A 25,324-nucleotide genomic window follows, 5' to 3' on the forward strand; every position below is an offset into this window, starting at 1 on the left:
TCTCGCTGGAGTCTGGATTTGAAGTTTTTTTGTTGTAAGATAGCGACCTTCATGTCTGTAATTGCGTGACCAGAGAGATTGAAGTGTTCTCCGACTGGTTTATGAATATTATAATTCTTGACATCTAATTTGTGTCCATTTATTCTTTTATGTAGAGACTGTCCAGTTTGACCAATGTACATGGCAGAGGGGCATTGCTGGCACATGATGGCATATATCACATTGGTGGATGTGCAGGTGAACGAGCCTCTGATAGTGTGGCTGATGTTATTAGGCCCTGTGATGGTGTCCCCTGAATAGATATGTGGGCACAGCTGGCAATGGGCTTTGTTGCAAGGATAGGTTCCTGGGTTAGTGGTTCTGTTGTGTGGTATGTGGTTGTTGGTGAGTATTTGCTTCAGGTTGGGGGGCTGTCTGTAGGCAAGGACTGGCCTGTCTCCCAAGACTTGTGAGAGTGTTGGGTCATCCTTCAGGATAGGTTGTAGATCCTTAATAATGCGTTGGAGGGGTTTTAGTTGGGGGCTGAAGGTGACGGCTAGTGGCGTTCTGTTATTTTCTTTGTTAGGCCTGTCCTGTGGTAGGTGACTTCTGGGAACTCTTCTGGCTCTATCAATCTGTTTCTTCACTTCCGCAGGTGGGTATTGTAGTTGTAAGAATGCTTGATAGAGATCTTGTAGGTGTTTGTCTCTGTCTGAGGGGTTGGAGCAAATGCGGTTGTATCGCAGAGCTTGACTGTAGACGATGGATCGTGTGGTGTGGTCAGGGTGAAAGCTGGAGGCATGTAGGTAGGAATAGCGGTCAGTAGGTTTCCGGTATAGGGTGGTGTTTATGTGACCATTGTTTATTAGCACTGTAGTGTCCAGGAAGTGGATCTCTTGTGTGGACTGGACCAGGCTGAGGTTGATGGTGGGATGGAAATTGTTGAAATCATGGTGGAATTCCTCAAGGGCTTCTTTTCCATGGGTCCAGATGATGAAGATGTCATCAATATAGCGCAAGTAGAGTAGGGGCTTTAGGGGATGAGAGCTGAGGAAGCGTTGTTCTAAATCAGCCATAAAAATGTTGGCATACTGTGGGGCCATGCGGGTACCCATAGCAGTGCCGCTGATCTGAAGGTATACATTGTCCCCAAATGTAAAATAGTTATGGGTAAGGACAAAGTCACAAAATTCAGCCACCAGGTTAGCCGTGACATTATCGGGGATAGTGTTCTTGACGGCTTGTAGTCCATCTTTGTGTGGAATGTTGGTGTAGAGGGCTTCTACATCCATAATGGCCAGGATGGTGTTATCAGGAAGATCACCAATGGATTGTAGTTCCCTCAGGAAGTCAGTGGTGTCTCGAAGGTAGCTGGGAGTGCTGGTAGCATAGGGCCTGAGGAGGGAGTCTACATAGCCAGACAATCCTGCTGTCAGGGTGCCAATGCCTGAGATGATGGGGCGCCCAGGATTTCCAGGTTTATGGATCTTGGGTAGTAGATAGAATATCCCAGGTCGGGGTTCCAGGGGTGTGTCTGTGCGGATTTGATCTTGTGCTTTTTCAGGAAGTTTCTTGAGCAAATGCTGTAGTTGCTTTTGGTAACTCTCAGTGGGATCATAGGGTAATGGCTTATAGAAAGTGGTGTTGGAGAGCTGCCGAGCAGCCTCTTGATCATATTCCGACCTATTCATGATGACAACAGCACCTCCTTTGTCAGCCTTTTTGATTATGATGTCAGAGTTGTTTCTGAGGCTGTGGATGGCATTGTGTTCTGCACGGCTGAGGTTATGGGGCAAGTGATGCTGCTTTTCCACAATTTCAGCCCGTGCACGTCGGTGGAAGCACTCTATGTAGAAGTCCAGTCTGCTGTTTCAACCTTCAGGAGGAGTCCACCTAGAATCCTTCTTTTTGTAATTTGGTAGGGAGGCCTCTGTGGATTAGTATGTTGTTCAGAGGTATTTTGGAAATATTCCTTGAGTTGGAGACGTCGAAAATAGAATTCTAGATCACCACAAAACTGTATCATGTTCGTGGGGGTGGAGGGGCAGAAGGAGAGGCCCCGAGATAGGACAGCTTCTTCTGCTGGGCTGAGAGTATAGTTGGATAGGTTAACAATATTGCTGGGTGGGTTGAGGGAACCATTGCTGTGGCAGGAGAGTGAGTTTGTGTGTGTGTGTTTTGGGGGGGGGGGGTGTTAGAAAACCTGGATTTGTGCTGGAAATGGCCCACCTTGATTTTCATACACATTGTAAGGAGAGTGGTCACTTTGGATAAGCTATTACCAGCAGGAGAGTGAGTTTGAGTTTGTGTGTGGGGGGCCGCAGGGTGAGAAAACCTGGATTTGTGCTGGAAATGGCCCAACTTGATTATCATACACATTGTAAGGAGAGTGATCACTTTAGATAAGCTATTACCAGCAGGAGAGTGGGGTGGGAGGAGGTATTGTTTCATCGTCTCTGTGTATATAATGTCTTCTGCAGTTTCCACAGTATGCATCCGATGAAGTGAGCTGTAGCTCACGAAAGCTTATGCTCAAATAAATTGGTTAGTCTCTAAGGTGCCACAAGTATTCCTTTTCTTTTTGCGAATACAGACTAACACGGCTGTTACTCTGAAACCTGTCATTAAGGTGCCACAAGTATTCCTTTTCTTTTTGCGAATACAGACTAACACGGCTGCTACTCTGAAACGTGACCCATATATATGTCTTGGAAAATGAACTAATACATTCATACTGAGACTGAAGGTATGGAGCAGGAAGTGGCTCTTTGATGCGCTTCCTGTGGCTCTTTGCAGCGCATAATATTAAAACACTGTGATTGAATTATTAACCAACCTGTTATTAAACAATCAGGATGCTAGCCAATTGTACAATAGTTGTTCAGTCATTTTTCTTTAAGAATAATATATATAAAATAGTAAATGAAATAATGAATTCACATTACTGTCGCTCTTTGGAGCAATATTGGTCACTAATTTGGCTCCTGAACCACTGAGATCTGAGTATCAGTGCACTAGTATGTCTCCTCTCACTGTTGAAAACAATTGTCCCTAAGAGTGCATTATGTACAATGTCCAGGACTTTCAGTTTCTACTGGCTTTCAATGGAATTTATAAGTTCCATAATCGGAAAGTATCTGGACTGTCGCTTCCTCTTGTGGCCTCTTCGCTTCTGAAGCTTCTGAAAGCACAACATTAAAATAACGAAGAACCCTGGAGTCTAAGGAACTACACACCTTCATTTTTACCTTGTAAATTAAAAATCCCAAATCTTGATGTGTTTTTACCTATTTAACACCAGGTTAAATCACCATTTAATTACATGCATTTAACTAAATTCAGCATTGAGTGATATTGTATTAATATTACTTCAATAAAGTTGAATTCATTATTTTTAATTGTCAGTTGAATACATCATATATTAACAGATATTCTAGTAAAACATTTTTTCTAATTTAGCATGACCCAGTTATAAAAATCTTACTTATCCATCATCTTGAGCGAGAAACATATCATACTTTTATTTTCCATTATGATACCCAGTTTTTATGAAGAGACACTCAGTAGTTCTGTGCCCATTTCTGTGATGATTCTGCCAGGCTGCAGCATACCATAACAACATAACATCCCAAAACAATTCACAAACTATATACTGCCAATACCACTGTATTTCAGCAGCCTCTCTGTGGGAACAGAAGTATTGTGGATAGCAGCCAGTAGGCATGCAGAATGTTGTACAACAGTGTGGCATGGGAAATTTTGTACAGCAACATATTTCTGCAAAATATATCATGTGTTTTAAAGATATTATGATGGCATGAATAAACCCACAATGGAGAGTTAAGAGTGTGGGACAACTCTGGGATCAGGAAGCCCTGACAGGCCTCCTGGGCATGCTTCAGTTGAAGGAGGGACTTAAAAGAGAGTCTCTCCAGCACAGCAGGGGGCGGGTGGCAAGAGGCAGCCCTGCACTCGCTTCTGCAGAGGTATTATGCCAGGAAGGCATTCCCAGGAGCAGATCTGCTGCACAGAGTTGAGACACCCTAACCTGCTGAAACCCATGGACAAGTGCCAGCCATGACATGGGAGAGGAAAAGCAGTAGGAAGAGGCCCTTGGAGAGCATTAGCCAGACCACACATAATTCCTGCATTAAAGTGCTCAAAGGGGCCCCTTGCATTGTATCATGGTGGAGTTGGAAGGCCCAGGTTTTCCCTACTTCATAACTGCGAGGCAGGGCTGCTGCCACAGACTGCAACCACTAGGACGTGCTGTTGCCATACACTGTAACGGTCAGGCAGTGCTGTCACCACAAACTGTAATTTTTATAAAAAAATTTTTTGGAGAAATGTACAGTTTAATTTCTTCCACACAACTTGAGCAAATTACACATTATTAGCAGGGAGGCTTGCCTCTGCATGGAGATCCACGCAAAGCTTCCATTTTTTAAATTTTGCTTGGAAAATCCACATACTAAACTGCATGGAATTTCAATTTATCTACCTTGAATATAAAGAGCTGTGCAAATTTTGAATATGTTTCAACCTGTTCTTCCAGAAGGAGAAAAGGCCATATCCTTGGCCTTGTTTCATCTATTTTGCACTATTCCACTGGTGCAGAGCAGCTGTAATATGGCACAACCAACCCTTTGAAGATTCTTCCTATGTAGAGCAGCATCAATCCATAGCAGCTCCTATGCCACACTCTCCTGACTCCTGTTTAAGAAATATGGTCTGGGCACTCATAACCAATTTAAATTAGAGCAGCCTTGATGCTGTTCTAATGTATGTCATGGACCACTCAGCAATCAGATGGCCCCAGGTCCAGAGAACGTAAGATGGCTTAAAGCCACCTTTGCAACCCACCTCCACCTCTTATGCCAAGTACATCAATGGCCTTAAATATTGTTTCAGTACAGGTTTTGGATGCAAGAGGAATGCAGAAGAAGGCCCTAACAGGCCAATTTCATTATTTAATCAATTTTCTTTATTAACTTTTTCATAAGGGAAAAGATGGGCCTTTTACTTCAATTCATTTACTTCAACAGATATGAATTCTGATACATTATGGCTGTATCCATAGTACCATTATCATTTTTCACTGTATGCTGTGATAAACATGTAATTTTGGTATCTACATACAGTGCAATATTTTTATTTTGAAGTTTCTAAAATGAGTTCTTCACACTATCTCAGGGTACAAATTTAATAAACAAAGGTAAATGAACATTGAATATATTTAATGTGTTGACAAATACCAGTTGTGATAGGGTACACAAATCCAACATGGGCTGGAAAGCGTTCAATTGCAGCATGCACAACCACCCCTGCTTCTAGACTTTTAGTGGGCATCAGGCCTGTAGGAAGGGACGGAAAAAGGGAAGAGCTCATTCAGTTGTAGCTGGCTAGGAAGGGGAGCATTCAAACTGTTTTTGCTCATCTGGAGTCAGAAATGGAGTAGGACTGTGGCTGTTGTCTGACTATGCCAAAAGAATGACAAGAGACATTAGATATGGGTTTAATCAGGTCGCGACTTTCATAGAATCATAGAATATCAGGGCTGGAAGGGACCTCGGGAGGACATCTAGTCCAGCCCCCTGCTCAAAGAAGGACCAATCCTCAACTAAATCATCTAAGCCAAGGCTTTGTCAAGCCTGACCTTAAAAATATCTAAGAAAGAGATTCCACCACCTCCCTAGGTAACGCATTCCAGTGTTTCATCACCCTCCTAGTGAAAAAGCTTTTCCTAACATCCAACCTAAACCTCCCCCACTGCAACTTGAGACCATTACTCCTTGTTCTGTCATCTGCTACCACTGAGAACAGCCTAGATCCATCCTCCTTGGAACCCCCGTTCACATAGTTGAAAGCAGCTATCAAATCCCCCTCATTCTTCTCTTCTGCAGACTAAACAATCCCAGTTCCCTCAGCCTCTCCTCATAACTCATGTGCTCCAGTCCCCTAATCATTTTTGTTGCCCTCCGCTGGACTCTTTCCAATTTTTCCACATCCTTCTTGTAGTGTGGGGCCCAAACCTGGACACACTACTCCAGATGAGGCCTCACCAGTGCTGAATAGAGGGGAACGATCACGTCCCTCGATCTGCTTGCAATGCCCCTACTTATACATCCCAAAATGCCATTGGCCTTCTTGGCAACAAGGGCACACTGTTGACTCATATCCAGCTTCTCGTCCACTGTAACCCCTAGGTCCTTTTCTGCAGAACTGCTGCCTAACCATTGGGCCCCTAGTCTGTAGCAATGCGTAGGATTCTTCGGTCCTAAGTGCAGGACTCTACAGTTGTCCTTGTCGAACCTCATCAGATTTCTTTTGGCCCAATCCTCTAATTTGTCTAGGTCCCTCTGTATCCTATCCCTACCCTCCAGCGTATCTACCTCTCCTGCCAGTTTAGTGTCATCTGCAAACTTGCTGAGGGTGCAGTCCACGCCATCCTCCAGATCATTAATGAAGATATTGAACAAAACCGGCCCCAAGACTGACCCTGGGGGCACTCCACTTGATACAGGCTGCCAACTAGACATGGAGCGATTGATCACTACCCATTGAGCCCAACAATCTAGCCAGCTTTCTATCCACCTTATAGTCCATTCATCTAGCTCATACTTGAACTTGCTGGCAAGAATACTGTGGGATACTGTATCAAAAGCTTTGCTAAAGTCAAGGAACAACACATCCACTGCTTTCCCCTCATCCACAGAGCCAGTTATCTCATTACAGAAGACAATTAGATTAGTCAGGCATGACTTGCCCTTGGTGAATCCATGCTGACTGTTCTGATCACTTTCCTCTCCTCTAAGTGCTTCAGAATTGATTCCTGGAGGACCTGCTCCATGATTTTTCCAGGGACTGAGGTGAGGCTGACTGGTCTGTAGTTCCTTCTTCCCTTTTTTAAAGATGGGCACTACATTAGCCTTTTTCCAGTCTTCCGGGACCTCCCCCGATCGGCATGAATTTTCAAAGATAAGGGTGAATGGCTCTGCAATCACATCTGCCAACATCTTTAGTACCCTTGGATGCAGTGCATCTGGTCCCACGGTCTTGTGCTCATCCAGTAGTCCAAAACCACTTCTTTCTCCACAGAGGGCTGGTCACCTCCTCCCCATGCTGTGCTGTTCAGTACAGCAGTCTGGGGGATGACCTTGTTCGTGAAGACGGAGGCAAAAAAAAGCAATGAGTACATACTGTTTCCACATCCTCTGTCACTAGGTTGCTTCCCTCATTCAGTAAGGTGCTCACGCTTTCCTTGGCTTTCTTCTTGTTGCTAACATACCTGAAGAAACCCTTCTTGTTACTCTTAACATCCCTTGCTAGCTGAAACTCCAAGTGTTATTTGGCCTTCCTGATTTCACTCCTGCATGCCTGAGCAATATTTTTATACTCCTCCCTGGTCATTTGTCCAGTCTTCCACTTCTTATAAGCTTCTTTTTTGTGTTTAACATCAGCAAGGATTTCACTGTTAAACCAAGCTGGTCACCTGCCATATTTACTATTCTTTCTACACATCGGGATGGTTTGTTCCTGCAACCTCAATAAGGATTCTTTAAAATACAGCCAGCTCTCCTGGACTCCTTTCCCTCTCATGTTATTCTCCCTGATGGGAATAACTTTATTATTACATAGATGTAATAATATAATAATGTAAAAATAACTTTATTATTAGATAGATGTCTGGGACTAACCCGGCAGATAAAAATGTGCATTGCAGGTGCAAAATTTATGTTTCTCCAGCAGATTCACTTCCGGGACCCTTCAATTCCAGCCAATTTTTTTTTTTTTGGGGGGGGGGGGGAATTCCACCAGCTCCCCCCCTTTTCATCCAGGTCCCTCCAGCAATTCCCTTGCTGGGACCTTACTGACCACCCCATCTCATAGGAGGGGTTAAGGTGGACTATAATGATTGGGGGGGTGGCTCCCTGCTGTGCCAATCAGAGGAGTCCCCAACTGTCCCTAGCTTGCTCAATTAGCAAGCACCTCTCCTTAATTCCTTTTCCAAGCCATTTATCTGTTCTTTTGCACCTTAATTTATTGAGTATCTGCACTGAACATCCGCTATAAACTTAAATAAAGAGTTGCAACATATGGCCTACTATGCATGAACAGAGCCCACCTGAACCTGCTGCAAGGAAGGCGAAAAAAACCCAACTGTACCTGACCAATATGTTGGTAAGGGAAAAATAGGGTGGTTTCTGCCTGGCTTGTCCCAAGTAAATGTGGGGAGGGGCCAGGCCCAGGCTGACCTTTTCAAACCCCTCATTTTTAGGTGGTGAGGCATCCACCATGCTGACCACTCTTCCAGCAGTTTTACATCTTCCTTCCTCCCCCAAGCCAGAAAGCATTGCCCTCTTCTCCCGGCCAGCCAGCCAAACTGCCCCATGCTTGAAGTGCAGGACGGTGAGTCAGAGCCTCCCAGAAGGGAAGACAGGCCTGACACCAGGCTATCTGGGTTTATCAGGGACCTGCCAATGGTGTTAAGCTAGGCCACAGAAGGGATGCCCCACTATGAGAAAAATGGTGGAGTCTGAGAGCTGAGCTCAGAGAGCAGGCAGAGAAATAACCTCGGAGGGGCTGAGTACTAAGCCCAGCTGGGATAAAGTCTCTTTTAATATGTGTTTGTTTTGGGACTTTCAATTCTGCTACCCAAAAGTGGGGGATTGAGTTTTCATGGTGATCTGGCCAGAGGGCTGAGCCATATGCCTCCAGTGTGGGCTGGAAACCCTGTTGGGGAAACTAAGGCAGTGACACTTCAACCCCATGCTCCACCACGAAGAGGTACCCAGGGTGCGGTGACCCTACAACACAACACAGATGGAATCATCACAGAGTAACTGTCTGTTCATATCTCCACAATCACTTCAATGTGGCAAACCCTGAAATGGACAGATGGACACTAGGATGTTACCATACCACTCAGGCTCTGTGAGACTGAAAGAGTAGCAAATTCCAGAGTTGAGGATCCTCCAGTGAGAATATTCATTCTCCGGTTCCCAGATAACTATAAATAAAGCACTCTAGGTGATTTCTTTATCTGCCTGAAACAGTATTATCAGGAGGTCTTTTATGACCAAATCATATAGGACTTTCTATATCAATACACATGCTGATGTTGATTTAATATGCATTAAATGTGTATTGTTAAGCCACACACAGCTTCACAGATCAATATTCATACCTAAGCTCATTCAATATACAAAGGCAAGACTATCTTGAAAATTAAAGGAATCCCCCAGCTTTAAATGTTTCCCAATGTTACAATTTAATATAAAACCAATTCAAGAACCAAAGAGAATATCGTATCAAAAGACAGGTAAAATAAACTTAATAGTGGTAAAATAAACTCAAGTGTGTGTGTGTGTGTGTGTGTGTACGTAAATATGCACACGCGCATAAAATGGTGAAAGATGGAAAAAGCTCCTCAACTGAGAAAATCCAGTTAGATAATGCTGTGGCAGCTCAAAAACTCAACTACATGGGTTTCATTGTTGTTGGGGAAAATATAAACATAGCTAAAAATTAATATTGAAGAATTTAAAATACATAGGGACTAGAAGAGGATTAAACCTTTTAGATCTTTAGAACAAAAGCTGTTTTAATCTCCTAAAATACATCAAGAACTTTAAAAGCAAAGATTGCATTTTTTATTCCACTTTCCTTGCTTCTTTCATAATATAACTTCCAATACCTTTCATGAACAATACCAGGCTTGAAATTTAAAAAAATAATTAAATCTAGTACTACAACACTAAATATATTAAAAAGCTAAATCAACTTCTAAAACTGCATAGATATAATTTGCTTGGTACATCAACAGTTTTGAATTAATTGATCAAAAGATTGGTTGAGGGTTTCAAAAATCCAAATTTCACCACTTGTTCAATCAGCCAAGCTTTATTATTTTTGTCTGGTTCACCTCCTTGCATACAAAATTTATATTAAATAATGCTTCAAGTTGTATTTCTGTCAAGTATTTGCACTGTGACGTTGCTAGGACAGGGACACTTTTATGATTTTTTTTCTACAATACCTGCATAATGGACTCGCAATGTTGATAGGGACTTATAGACTCTCCTAGACTGTTACTGTGATTAGTACCACAGTTACTACTACTACTACGTAACATCCATTGAGAGTGTTTTGTTTATTTTTATGGATTAATTATGTGCTCTGTTCAGGGCCTAACGTTAACTATATAAAATCGAGCATTAGCGCCCAAACCTTCTCATCCTCCCTTTCCTCTCCTTGAAGTGTCTCTTCTGTTTTCTTCCTCTAAAATTCTACCTAGCTAAGGTACTTATATGTCCCCCATACCATAGTATCTGAGTCTCTTACCATTTTTAAACTATTTATCCTCACAACACCCTTGTGAGGTAAGAAGTGGTACTATCCCCAACTGATGCACCAATAATGTACGTGACTTGCCCAAGGTCACACAGGAAGTCTATCAAAAGGGAGGGATTTGAACCCAGGCCTCCTCAGTCCCAGACTAGTGTCCCAATCAATGGACCACCCTTCCTTCATGATCAGATCTCTTCCTGTCTTATGTCTTCTGTGGTTCCCGCTTTCTCCAATTTGACCTGATATCACTTGCTCCGTCTCTTCCACTACTCCTCCCTCCAATATTGAAGAAAACTGTTAGTGTACAAAACAGCCTCAGCAGACAATCCTCAGACTTTTTAAAATGTGAAAATTAATCATGAAGTAACACCAGTTCTTGGCACCTCTGCACCACTCAGGAGGTGGAAAGAGGCCAAAAACTGTCTGCAAGTGGCTAGCAAAGAATGTCACTGTTGGCGGGAAACTCCTTGCTATCTACTTCTAGACTCCCTATTCCTGTGACCTCTAATCCCAGTGTAGGGGCATGATGTCTGGATGAGGAAGATGGTTTGGCAGAGCTTTGGTCTTTCATGGTAATCCTATACTGGTTTAAGGTCTAACTCCTAATTGCCAGATCCTTTAAATTGTGTTAGGAACAGGGCTAGTCCTTGGAATCAAGGAGACTAACCTGGCTCCCTGACAACTGCCCATTTATGTCACACTGAATGCTAGACACAGAAAAGAATCTAGCTCCAAAAGTTCAAACATTACCATTCACTTTTGAAAATTCAAGCTGCAATACATGTTTGTCATAGTCATAATACCGATAAGTTATACATTTTGGTGTCCGAAGTCAACAAGACTTGAGAAAAGGAATGCAAATTATATACATCTAGTATTTTCTGTTCTTTCTCATGTTAGTTATGCTATTTGGACTCTAATTTGAACCAGATTATTTTTTTTGCACATGATGCGAACTTCCCTTACTAATCTAGAACAATATGCTTAGAAAGACTGTCTTGGAATTGACAACAGGTATATGGTTGACCAACATTGAAACATATGTGTGACTGAGAAATTTTATCAAACTATATGTAGGAACCCATCCATATACTGTCATAGGTATGAGGTAAATACTAATCATACCTGACAAAAGCACTGATACAGACACCCTGCCTACAACCTGATCTACATATAAAAACCAGCCACTCTAAAAAGAACAGAATATAGCTTGAATTGTGCTGCTATAAACAGCATATAGAAGTAAAGTTACTTTTTCCTATTAACCACTCCTATAGCTTTTTCTGAAATATCTGATTCTGGACACTGATTCTGGACATCTGATTCAGTCAGATAGGATATTAATTATTATTTATTTGTATTGTCCCTGGTCTAAAGAGATGAAAGTGAAGTAACTAAATTTTATTGTGTTGCATTTATTTCTCCAGCTAACATACTTCACGAGATATGAGAGGGATCCCCACACTCCAGTAAGGAAGCAGCATCAAACAACTCCTCAGTAAAGAGTGCCATGTATTAAACGTCATAAATTCAGTCAATCTGGAGATTATTTAACCGTCTGTTTTGGAGTCTGTGACTCTGATCCAGAAAAGGTTAAGGAACTTGCAGGCTAAGTGCCTCAAATCCTACCTTTAAAGACATATTAGAGAAGTATGTCAATGGTAATTAGGGCTGTTCCTTAAAATATCTGACAAAGCCATGTGAGATAGACTAGAGCTTTGAAATGCAAAGAAAAGCTTTTTCTATGTTGTTAGGGAATTAGAGGTAAATACTAATTGTATTTGTTTACTTATATCTTGTTAGATGTGAACCATGTAACCAGACAGTTCCTGTCTATTACTGCATTCTGTTGGTTCAGAGATCAAAAGGAAATCGTAAGAATTAGATGGAACTTGGGTGTAATAAAATCATTGTCTTTATTTCTCTTTGAAGTTTGTCATAAACTGTCTATGAATTCCTTAATGGAGAATTACCTTACGATGATGAATGCAACTAATTACCTGATATACATAGGAAATAGGAGGTTTTACTTCAAAAACCACTATTCTTCACCCAAGGAATACCTGATGTCAAGTATTTATCGATATCTGTCAGAGATCTATAAAAGAACTCCAAGGACCTGATCCTGTTATCTGAGATCTACTTGAGCTTTGTCAAGGGAAGCTTGAGTCGCAAGACTGAGGTCTCCAGCTCCAGCCTGGATTACCCTGCTACTTCTCATGGAAGAATTTGAACAAACTCTATATATGGATTGCCTGTTTGGACTATAAGTGGATGAACTGATTCTGGGAAGAACTTTTTGCAACTCAGCAGCTAACCATCTCCACTATGAAACTGACCTAAGAACAGGTTTCAGAGTAGCAGCCGTGTTAGTCTGTATTCGCAAAAAGAAAAGGAGTACTTGTGGCACCTTAGAGACTAACAAATTTATCTGAGCATAAGCTTTCGTGAGCTACAGCTCACTTCATCGGATGCATTCAGTGGAAAATACAGTAATCGCCCCACTGTATTTTCCACTGAATGCATCCGATGAAGTGAGCTGTAGCTCACGAAAGCTTATGCTCAAATAAATTTGTTAGTCTCTAAGGTGCCACAAGTACTCCTTTTCTTTTGACCTAAGAACCTTACTCATATCTATATGTATAACAATCTTTTAACCACAATACTCTTTTTCTTTTTTAATAAATCTTAGTTTAGTTAATAAGAATTGGCTGTAAGCATGTATTTGGGTAAGATCTGAAATAGTCATTGTCCTGGTGCGTAATGTATCCCATCTCTTGGGATTGGTAGAACTTTATATATGATTAACAAGATTTTCAGTCATCCTAATCATATTTGACTTAGCTGTCTGGGTGGGAGCCCAAGGCTGGAGCTTTGAGGGAACTGTGGTTTTGGTTTTTGGGTAACCAGTAAGGTGTTGTAGAAGATTTTGTTGCTGGCTTGGTGAATCTAATTATTAGAATAACCACCAATTTCAGGGATTGTCTGCCCCATTCTTTGCAGTTTGCTGATTGAGAATTCTCAGTGTGGCCCCTCCAGGCAACAATGGTCACATAGTCCTTCAGCTTTTTTTTTCAGGACTCGCTCTTTACATAGCACACTTTCTCACACAAAACCCACTTCTGTTGATCATTGCTGTGGTAAACCACATTACATTTCTCATTCCCCAAAAGAGTGGTAAATTCCAGGACCAGACACAGACCTTAGATCTCTTTCTGTGTCACACAAATATGTGCATATCCTTACTCCAGAGCAGGGTAGAAAACCTTTCTGTTTGCAGAAATCCAGTACATGATACACTGAATGACATCAACAATGGCCTAAGGTAAAGTGCTACAGTTTTACCCCGTAGATGAAATATCAATTCCGCTGGGCTGCCACACACTTCAAATGCAATAATAGCGTCTGTAAAAGGAGTCATTACTATCTCAATGAACTTGTAATATGATAAATTGTTTAACAACCTTTCTCTATGAGTTTGTAATATCTCTGGATTCATTATCATGTTAATAGAATTATCAAGGTTTCAAAATCCTTGCAATTTAAATATTTTCTTTTCCTGTTTGTTTTTGTCTTCTCATTTTTGTAATGATTTCCTTTAAATAAAAATGTAGCAAATTCAATTTTAAAATATGTTAAAACTTATTAAGAGTATGACATAGATTTATATAAAGCACTGAAATTAAGCAGTACCAAATGTTCATGCCATCCCTAAGTTGCCCTACTGAGAACAGATTTTTCAGCAATCATACTTTCACTTTTCATAATAGAAAACAAAAGACAAAAGCTGGAACTGGTGACTAAAGAAAATCACAGCAAGACATCAGATTGATGATTTTTTTAAACTGTTAAACCTATAAATGTCCTCCACATCATTGTCCAGGCACAGCAGCTGTGAGCAAGGAGCATGGATTAATGAAGGTATGAGAGCACAGTTATTTTAATGTAAAAAGATCAATCAACATAAGGAAGGCTACTGCCAGTATCACTGAAGCTTATGTAAAAGACAATACAATCGATTTAGAGTAAGTCAGGATTCAGAAATTCATGGGTTTTGCATTGTTTTAATGGCAACCCTCCCCTGTAATTAAAAAGCAGTATGATCTTTTAAATCTGTATTCTCTAAACTACTGCCATGATTTATATTAAAAATAAATAAATAAAAGTATAACGCTTCTCGTCTTTCAAGATGCTACTCTTGGGTCTGTCCTGTCTCTCCTGTTCGTTTTACTTTCTTTATACAGTCCTGCAAGATGCAGACCACCACCTGCAATGACCTGAACTTCAATGGGAGTCAACTAAATGTTTTTTTGATCACAAAAAGCAAATTAGTTGAAACTGAAACTTTTTGCAGAAGTGTATCAGTTGCAACAAAACTTTTGTCTGGATGGTTTCTGTGGTCAAAACGAGAAAGTGATCCACCCCAGAATAGCAAATAGCTAAGGACCTCCACTTCGGGGTTTTATTATGCTTAAAATTTCCTGGGAATCATCTGTATTTATTACAAAAATTAAAAATGGGTGAAAATCAGTGGAGAAAATTAACACAGCTTTGTGGGCAGGAAAAAAACCAACAAAGACGGAAAAGTAAGTGTATTGAAAGTAAATGCAGTTTAATGCTGTGGTTAATATTTTACTTTTAGCTTTATTTTTTAAAACTTTACTATGAAGAGGAAATGGATGGAGCCACGCTGAAGGACTGGGGTCAAAATGGGGCTCTAGCCATCAGAGGAGGCAGATGGGTGCTCTCTCTCTCCCCAGCTGCACAGCTGCAGCAGCTACCAACTCACAGTTACCTTCCTCTGAACAGGTGCACTGTGCCATCTGGTGGGAACTGTGCAAGGGACAGCCAGGTTTTGGGAGTTCTGACACTTGCAAAATTCATGTTAAAAAAAATCAGTAGACCCCAAACTTCAAGTTTTTCAAAACCCAAGAATTTTTCAGCTAAATTCAGTAAATTCCAAAAATGAAAAAATGCATGTTTAAATCACAGAAAACTGGATGCAAACAGGTTGCTATGGAGACTGCTAGAAATAGGTCACATTTATAGGGATGGTATGTATTAGATGGATGGGGCGGAAGGTTTTAAAATACGCAAGTTTTCCAAAATATGTTGAACAAGCTCTGCTTCTATCACTAATAAACTAGAGAACTGGTGTATTTCGATCTTTAATCTTGTTTGATATGTATTCAATGTAATGTTCTGTCATAAACTCTGAATGCAAGATGGCAGGCCACTTTCTCAAATGGCGAAAGAGCCTACAAGCAAGAGTAATTATGTCAGTCTCCTCACACTACTTGGACAGTGTTTTGGGGCCACTGGATCTGTGTAATTCCAGTTTCAGTAGCCCCTCTCCTGCCTTGGTCCAGTGCACTTCCATCACTTTCCACACTAAGCTTCGTAGACTAAGTAACCTAGTGTACTCCTACTCTACCCTCTTTAGGAAAATGCTGCAAAGACCTTCCATAGGCCCACCTATGCCAGAGTAAACTGTGTGCTATATTAATAAGAACTAAAAATCTAAAATAAGCGTGAGATGACAAACTAGGATACAAGAGTTCAAAAATGGTCTAAATTGTCAACAATGGGCAAAGAATTACTTGCTCGCCACACTTGCTGAAATTACTTTAGTCTGCTAAATCAAACTCAACAAGTATCCAATTCTAACTATTTCACAGAATGTAATAAATCCTGTGACATCCATGCTATAGTGGCTTGTGCTGCAGTCCCTCAAAGTATGTACAAAATTGCAAATGTATGTTTTGGAATTTCCAAGCTCAAATTAACAATATTCAGCATACCCAAAAAGATTAAAAATGGGGGAAGGGGGGAGGGGAAAAGCTACTATAAGATCTAATACATTCACTGTTGTAATTTCTTTCTGCTAAATTATCATTTAAAATTCATATTTAAAAGAAAGACCCAAGAACATTAAAATATATTCCTTATTCTTTCCTTTAGCTTCAAGTCAGATCATGACCAAGATGAAATCCTGGCCCCAATGAAGTCAATAGCAAAATTTCCTTTGACTTCACTGGGGCCAGGATTTCACCCTAGATCTCTAATAGTTTCACAACTTCAATGAAAAAAGCATGAAGTATTGGAGTCAACTCACTACTGTGTGTAATCAGTTGTACTCTGATTTAAAGTTAAATAAAGGAATAAGGAATGCAATTTTGATCACCTACTTACTTCATAAGTAAAAGTTATCCTGAAGCAATTTTATCAGTGTTTAGCATTCTGGACATTCTACGGGATGTTGGTGATTAACAATATCACCAAGGAGGGGGACATCACATCCAAGTACAGTAGTGTACTTCTATTGACTTCAATGGAACTGTGCTGAATTACTGACTGGCTTACTGACAACGTTCTAGCTGAAGAACTGGCCCTACATATAGGAAATTAAGACAATAATAATTTTTATTTTTACATAGTCCCTTTACACAGATACATCCCAAAGTACTTTACAAACTATGTTGGCTGTTCAAACTACATACAGAAGTTCGGACTTCGCCCAGCCTTGCCCACATGCATAAGGAATGGCCAGGGTGGAAGGAGCCTTTTCCCCACTCTCCTGTGACCTTTTGTCCTTGTACTCCCTAGCATGCAAGCATTATGTGGGTGCTCCCTGTTCATGGGAGCTCTAACTGAACAATCCTTAAATTCCTTGAATGTTTCTGATCTTTGTTCCAATGTTCAACCAGCTCTCATTTTGAAAACCTGAAACCGGGTTTATAATGCACATTTGGAACCCTAATTATAGCTACCATTTCTGGTGCTGATGAGGGTATCACCTCTACTGTCTCTTTTAAGAGGAAACTTGCTGGGTGCTGTCAACTAGTTACCTACGCTACACAACTGTTTAGTACAAGAAGCTAAAAATGAGGATTCACAACTGAAACCAAAAGGGGAGTCAAGATACCACACTGCAATGTACTTAGCACTCAATTCTCACTCAGCAGCTAGTAGGATCAGGTTCCTGTGTGGGCAGACTGAAATGACTTGAATTGGAATATTGCTAGGGCTAACACACCTACTCTTGCAAGAAGTGTCATGCACAAGTAATGTGGACTTGTGATCAGAGAAATGGCAACTACAGCAGCATACATATTAATTTTTAAAATGATGAAAATACCATGACAAGTGCTCTTCAAATATGCTTAGTATTATGAAACTATATGGAGCTCTGACTAAGTTAGCGTATGTCTACACTTCAGCCTGGAGCACGCTTTACAGCTCAGATAGGAAGACGTGCTAGCTTTGCTCAAGGTAGCATACTAAAAATGGCATTGTAGCCCAGGTGGTAGCAGTCTGTATATGTACCCGGGTGTCTGTGAGGGTTTGTACTCAGGAAGCTAGTCACAGCTGCCACCTATATTAACTCCAGCTACACTAGGCTTTTTACTGTGCTAGTTTGAGCGGAGCTAGCATGCATATGTCTACCCAAGCTGGGAAGCATGCATAAAACAAAAGACAAATTCCATGGTGTAGCACATGAGAACTTGGGACAAATCATTCTCAGTGGAAGGGATCCAGCTACAGAATAAACTTACAGAGTATATTAGGCAAATCCCATCAAACTATCTTTAGGAAACACTGCAAAATGTTCCTCTTTGGAAAAATATTTCCATCATAACAAGAATGGCAACAGAAGAAGAAGAGCTCTGTGTGGCTCAAAAGCTTGTCTCTTTCACCAACAGAAGTTAGTCCAATAAAAAAATATTACCTCATTCACCTTGTGCAACTTACAACATTGATCTACCCAAACACTCGCCAAAAATAAACAAACAAAAGGGTTTTGTAACAAACAAATCTACCAACCACCATCAAAATTAAACATATGAAAACAACGTTTATTTGTATACCCAAAAGCACAGTATAGAGCCTAAGATCATATACACGCAGACACCATAAAAAGCTTTAATTAATTACTGATATATCAAACCAGAGTATTTTGCTTATATCAGCCCTATAAAGTGAGACCTTTAAAACACTTTGTACATAGAAAATGTCCTTTGTCATGCCTCTTAAGCAGACCAAAGATGCCTTAAAGCTGTTGGAGAAACCCACTGGTGAATTCCCCGTGCAGGGATACTTTATATAAAGCTGGTGTGGGTGGCTTTGTCTCTTCAGGCACTAGCTGCCCTTTCCCCATTGTAAGGGGAAAATGGAGGTATGTTGGGGGTGTTCAAGGGCAGGGCATGGAGAAGGAGAGGATGCATACAGAGCAGAGCTACACATGACCCATTATTAGCATAAGATTCCAGTAGCATAAATTAGGTTTACCCTTGCATAGCCCTAATGTGCTAGAGCCACGTGACCCTGTTAGGGAGCCGCAACTGGCTACCAGCAGCCTTCTTGCTTTTCTGTTCAGTCTGTGCAGCTCAAATACAGTGGAGAATCAAGTCCAGAGTGCTTTTTATTACAGCCAGGACTTGAATGAAGCCCTACCAGTGAAGGCTGCTGAATCATCCCACTGAAATTCTGGCCAATCACCTCACCAGCCAACAGTCCCATTTTGCAGTCTTTGTTCAGGCCTCTGCCAAAAGGGAAATTGTGGTGTTCTTCTTAGCAAACCTTTTTCCACTCACGGGCATCCACCAGTTTTGGACACTTTGGGCTTGATCTAGCCCAATTTATTGACCTTTTTCCACTGGCATTACTTTATTTATAATTAACTGCAAACTATCTGGTATCAGGTAGATCATAATAGATCCTCAACATCTCAAGTCTGATTTTCACAGGTGCTGAGAAAACATGGAAGACAATGAGAGCTGCAGGTGCTCAGCATCTGTGAGTTTTCCTTCAAGAAACAAAAATGCAAATGCAGAGCTGTAAAACAGGAAAGGAAGGGAAAAAGAAATTATCTAAACCTCTCCAATCTTTAAAAAGGTTTAGTTTGGCTTCAGGTTCAGTTAGAGGTTTGGGTGAGGCTCTTCATCGATTTGTATTCTATATGGATCAGTTCACCCTCTCATTAGTGACATCCTTTTGCTGTTGCTATCATCTCCCATCACTTACCATCTTTCAAGATTGTCTCACGCTCTGTGCCATCAATTTTCTGTCGCCCAATCAGGAAGCTTGTAGTGTCAGCGAAGTAGATGTAATTGGTCTCAGCATGGAAGTCCAGAGCACGAGGGTTGACCAGGTTTTCTATGGGGATCATGTATTCATCAGCGACTTTGGAATTCAGGTCCATTCCTCGTATGATTCCCGGGCGTCCCTTCCCATAAAACAGGAACAACTCATTCTTTGGTCCTGCAGAAAAAAGATTGCAAAATGCAAACAACCAATGCCGCCTAATCTTCTTTATGCTGCATGATGTCACTTGTTAATTAACCGGCACAATTAGAGGTTTTTTATTCAATACCAAAAATTAAACCCTTACATATTCTGAATGTATCTAAACTCAAAATGATAGCTAATTACATTACCTTAATTAAAATACAAATACCTCTGAGATTAGGTTATATCTAATTAATCATTCTTTTGTCTGTAACAATCGACTTTGCAAAAACATGACAGATCATAAGATCACACTGGCTACAAAGTTAAACAGCATGTATAATATTGTAGGCATTTAATTTTACAATTCATTAGGCTCTGTCGAGGCTGTTGTAGACAGTGACTGTGGCATTCATTAAATCTGACAATACAGAAAACTTCAGCAAATTCAAAACAGACCACTCAAAATCTTTCATCTGAAGACAGGCAGAAGCAAATAAATCAAAAGATCTTATTTTATTTCGACAGTGCTAAGAATCCACACAAATGACTCAAAGTTTTGCTGCAAACATAAGAAAAAAATATGGCAAAACTTTTAATCAATGCCTCTAGAGCTCTATGTTGGGTTTTTAAATCAAATCTGTTTGGTTTTAGCGGATGTACATAAAATTCAGTTGTAAGGTGGGAAGAAAGAATAAACTATTTGAAAATTTCATCAGATTTTTTATTGATGATGCCCAGACCCCAAAAGCTTTTGAGAATCAGTTTACCTGTAAGTGTCAAAATACAAGCATCTATCTACTTGTGTGGTCCGCATCACACTATTATCTGAACTAAATCAAATGTCTTTGGCCAAGAGATCAGACTAAAAATCTCAAAAAAACAAACTCTCATATAAAACTTTTAGGACTCATATTTTGGCTGGGTCAGATAATCCACAGGTTGTGTTTCTCTCAGAATACTCCATCTGCTATTGGTCCCAGCCCAAATCAGGAATTTTCAGAGAAGAAATACTTAATCTTCAAAAAATGTTTGCATTTTTTATGTTACACAAATCAACTTGTTCTTCCAAACTATCATGGACAAAACCCTGTTTGCCTTATTCACACAGTGTTACAGCTTATGAATCAGAATGGTGAGAAGGATTTGACCCGCTGTGGGTAAAAATTAATGTGAAAATATTTAATTCTGTTGCAGTACTGATGTATTATGACACCAAATAAACAGAGTAAAAGTTACTAAATGAAAATTTGGAAGGATTTGTTTTTGTTGTTGTTTTTAATTTTAGTCAATAGTGCCCCAGGTTCAATTTACCCACTTCTATAGAATGAATTTAGTCAGATAGCTTTAAGGGAATAAAAGGAGAATGTGAGCAAAATGGCAGGTGCATACTGCAAACAAATTTTACCTAACAACTTATGTTATTTCTATTGTTGATGATGATGTTAATTAACACTCAGAATTCTACCCTGAAATATTAGCTGCTAGGAAAGTGTTTGATTTTAACATACTTTTGCATGACCTGCCATCACTTCCCAAGACGAAGCCAGTCCTGCAGCGACAAGTCCGTGTTTTGTAGTTGCTGCTGAGCAGACAGATGTGCGAACAACCCCCTGGCATTCCATATGGGTCTACTTCACATGCATGGCTTCTGACTACAACGAATGAAAAATAGCATGCTTGAAATCCTTTAAAAGCAAGATAATTATATGCATCAGCATGTTGAGAGTTTAGACAGAAAAGCGAATCTGAGCTACAATCCATCTCTTCCCAGGATACAATCATAAAAGAGGTCAATTTTTAAAGATGATGCCCCAAACAGAAAAGTATATAAATTCGAAGTGTGATAATGTAGCTATTAAACCACATTTCACATTGGAGTAGGTATGCAAGCACTCTGTATGAGCAATAGACTGAGAAGCATTCGCTGAAGTAGCACATCACAGTGCAGACTGACATTATTTAACAGAATACAGCGTGTGCTCCTTCCATGCCAACTAAACTCAGTATTGATCCACACCCTGGCTCTATACCCTTGTGGAGGAGTCTATCATCTCCCAGTCATTATGCTCAGGGAGGACAGGACCGGGATTTTGGCACATCCATGTACAGGGACGAAAAAGCAGTACGGCTCCCCACACACTCTTTTCCACATTTGCACACTGTGCAGAGCAAGCCACAGTTTGCTCAAAATGTTCATTTCTCTTGGTTTTACATTTTAAAGGCATACTTCTGAATTAACAGTAAGAGTACCCAAAATTAGGTATGAAAATATTTGATAATTAAAATAAGGAAAAAGACTTACCTTCTAATTCCACTTGTCTGAAGATATCATCTTGAAGGATTCTTATTCAGGGTTGTTAGCTACTTAGTAATTCTCTTAGTTCTTTAGATTTATTGACACTTGAGGGTACAGACAGTGGGGCAGAGTGTGAACTAGGCCACCTATTGACGGGCACATACCACCCCTGCCAAGTATAAATGCTGGCCTGCAAACATTCTAATCAGATCCTAGGTTTGTAACCTATCATTTAAATCAGCTTCTATACCAAATGACCAGAGGACACCAATTTTTAAAAAGGGCTCTAGAGGTGATCCCAGCAATTAAAGGCCAGTAAGCCTGACTTCAGTACCGGGCAAACTGGTTGACACTATAATAAAGAAAAAAAATTTTAGACATATAGATGAACATCATTTATTGGGGAAAAGTTAACATGTGTTTTTTAAAGGGAAATCATGCCTCACCAATCTACTAGAATTCTTTGAGGGGGGTCAACAAGCATGTGGACAAGGGGATTCAGTGGATATAGTGTACTTAGATTTTCAGAAAGTCTTTGACAAGGTCCCTCACCAAAGGCTCTTAAGCAAAGTAAGCAGTCGTGGGATAAGAGGGAATGTCTTCTCATGAATGGGTAAATGGTTAAAAGATAGGAAACAAAGGGTTGAAATAAATGGTCAGTTTTCAGAATGAAGAAATAGTGGTGTCCCCCAGGGGTCTGTACTGGGACGAGTCCTATTCAACATGTTTGTAAATTATCTGAAAAAAGGGGTAAACAGTGGGGTGGCAAAATTTGCAGATGATATTCAAGATAGTTAAGTCTCAAGCAGACAAAAGGATCTCACGAAACTGGGTGACTGGGCAACAAACTGGGCAGATGAAATTCAATGTTGATAAATGCAAAGTAATGAACATTGGAAAACATAATCCCAACTATACACATAAAACGACGGGGTCTAAAGTAGCTTTTACCACTCAAGAAAGATTTTGGCATCATTGTGGATAGTTCTCTGAAAACATTCACTCAATGTGCACGACAGTCAAAAAAGTTAACAGAATGTTGGGAATCATTAAAAAAGGGATAGATAAGACAGAAAATGTAATATTTCCTCTATATAAATCCCTGGTACACCCACATCTTGAATACTGCTTGCAGACGTGGTCGCCCTATCTCAAAAAAGCGATATTAAACTGGGAGGAGTGGTAGATACGCTGGAGGGGAGGGATAGGATACAGAAGGACCTAGACAAATTGGAGGATTGGGCCAAAAGAAATCTGATGAGGTTCAATAAGGATAAGTGCAGGGTCCTGCACTTAGGACGGAAGAATCCAATGCACCGCTACAGACTAGGGACCGAATGGCTAGGCAGCAGTTCTGCGGAAAAGGACCTAGGGCTGACAGTGGACGAGAAGCTGGATATGAGTCAGCAGTGTGCCCTTGTTGCCAAGAAGGCCAATGGCATTTTGGGATGTATAAGTAGGGGCATAGCGAGCAGATCGAGGGACGTGATCGTCCCCCTCTATTCGACATTGGTGAGGCCTCATCTGGAGTACTGTGTCCAGTTTTGGGCCCCACACTACAAGAAGGATGTGGATAAATTGGAGAGAGTCCAGCGAAGGGCAACAAAAATGATTAGGGGTCTAGAACACATGACTTATGAGGAGAGGCTGAGGGAGCTGGGATTGTTTAGCCTGCAGAAGAGAAGAATGAGGGGGGATTTGATAGCTGCTTTCAACTACCTGAAAGGGGGTTCCAAAGAGGATGGCTCTAGACTGTTCTCAATGGTAGCAGATGACAGAACGAGGAGTAATGGCCTCAAGTTGCAGTGGGGGAGGTTTAGATTGGATATTAGGAAAAACTTTTTCACTAAGAGGGTGGTGAAACACTGGAATGCGTTGCCTAGGGAGGTGGTGGAATCTCCTTCCTTGGAAGTTTTTAAGGTCAGGCTTGACAAAGCCCTGGCTGGGATGATTTAACTGGGAATTGGTCCTGCTTCGAGCAGGGGGTTGGACTAGATGACCTTCAGGGGTCCCTTCCAACCCTGATATTCTATGATTCTATGATTCTATGATATTGGAATTGGAAAAGGTTCAGAAAAGGGCAAAAAATTATTAGGGGTATGGAACAGCTGCCATATGAGGGGGGATTAATAAGACTGGGACTTTTCAGCTTGGAAAAGAGACGACAAAGGGGGTATATGATAGAGGTCTATAAAATCATGATTGGTGTGGAGAAAGTAAATAAAGAGATGTTATTTACTCCTCATAACACAAGAACTAGGGGTTACCAAATGAAATTAACAGGCAGTAGGTTTAAAAACAAACAAAAGTAGTATTTCTTCACACAGCGCACAGTCAACCTGTGTAACTCCTTGCCAAAGGATGTTGTGAAGTCCAAAACTATAACAGTGTTCAAAAAAAGAACTAGATAAGTTCATGAAAAATAGGTCCAACAATGGCTATTAGCCATGATGGGCAGAGATGGTGTCCCTAACCTCTGTTTGCCAGAAGCTGGGAACAGGCGACAGGAGATGGGTCACTTGATTACCTGTTCTGTTCATTCCCTCTAGGGCACCTGGCATTGGCCACTGTCGGAAGACAGGATACTGGGCTAGATGGACCTTTGGTCTGACTCAGTATGGACGTTCTTATGTTCTTATCCTGTGACTGATTAGAAGGCAGAACTGCCAGAAAGAAAATCTCATTCTAGATTAGCAACAGAATATTAAAGATGTGCCTCAGAGAAAAATTAAAAATAAGATGCAAGGGGAAAACAAATAAAAATAAATGTAACTTTCAAAATGTAATAGGAGGGAGGCAAGTGACTCAAAATCCTTAAAGATGATATCCTCTGATAAGCAAAATTTCTGTGTGTTCTAGCTTCTTAAAAGCTTCTGGTATATCTTCTGTGAAAGAAGTGGCCAGATGAAAGCCTTCTTCCTCCACCTAGGTTTTGACCATGAAGACCTGGTAGTCCACATTGCAATGGACTGTGGCCAAGGACTTTTAATCTATTTATCCAAATGTATTCTGGGCACAGGTGTTACTAGCCTTTCCTCTACCCATGGCAACTCCCACCAACAAGGTTTGTACAGAGGATGAGACAAAAAGTCAGAAACCCTATTGCATGTGTGGGGGGGGGGCGGTAGGGGAGATTGTAGTCTAGGAACCTCTCAATAGTGGGTCTTGTAGGTTCTTGTAGTTTTAATTCAAAAAATGCTGACTTGGACAGTTTCTATAAAAACCGGTTAAAGCAAAGATCATCCCCTGCTGAGACACTTCCTTTGTTCTTCTCTAAAGCAGAAAAAGTATCTACTATCAAAAGAAAGCCCTAGTTCATCTGAGTGCCTCTTGCATGGAGGAACACTCTCATCCGATAAGCTAAGTGCTTCCAACTACAAAACCGAGGCTCAAAAATATCAAGATGTGAATGCTTGATGAAGACTTGGTTTTGTTGGTGATAGCAGAGAACACTTTGCTGAGGAAGCT

At 40.7% G+C, this 25,324-nt stretch overlaps 1 protein-coding gene across 1 annotated transcript in view; it reads right to left on the minus strand.

Annotated features, from left to right (window-relative positions):
* Positions 1-25,324, minus strand: part of LRP1B (LDL receptor related protein 1B) — a 1,054,628-nt gene that overhangs the window by 584,127 nt on the left and 445,177 nt on the right. Inside the window, exons 10-11 of the mRNA XM_077830376.1 lie at positions 21,069-21,212; positions 19,354-19,590 (exon numbers count right to left, since the gene is read on the minus strand). Coding sequence (XP_077686502.1) covers positions 19,354-19,590; positions 21,069-21,212 — 381 coding nt within the window. The remainder of the gene's footprint in view (positions 1-19,353; positions 19,591-21,068; positions 21,213-25,324) is intronic.

The sequence above is a fragment of the Eretmochelys imbricata genome, chromosome 11, assembly GCF_965152235.1.
Source record: "Eretmochelys imbricata isolate rEreImb1 chromosome 11, rEreImb1.hap1, whole genome shotgun sequence".
NCBI lineage: Eukaryota > Metazoa > Chordata > Testudines > Cheloniidae > Eretmochelys > Eretmochelys imbricata.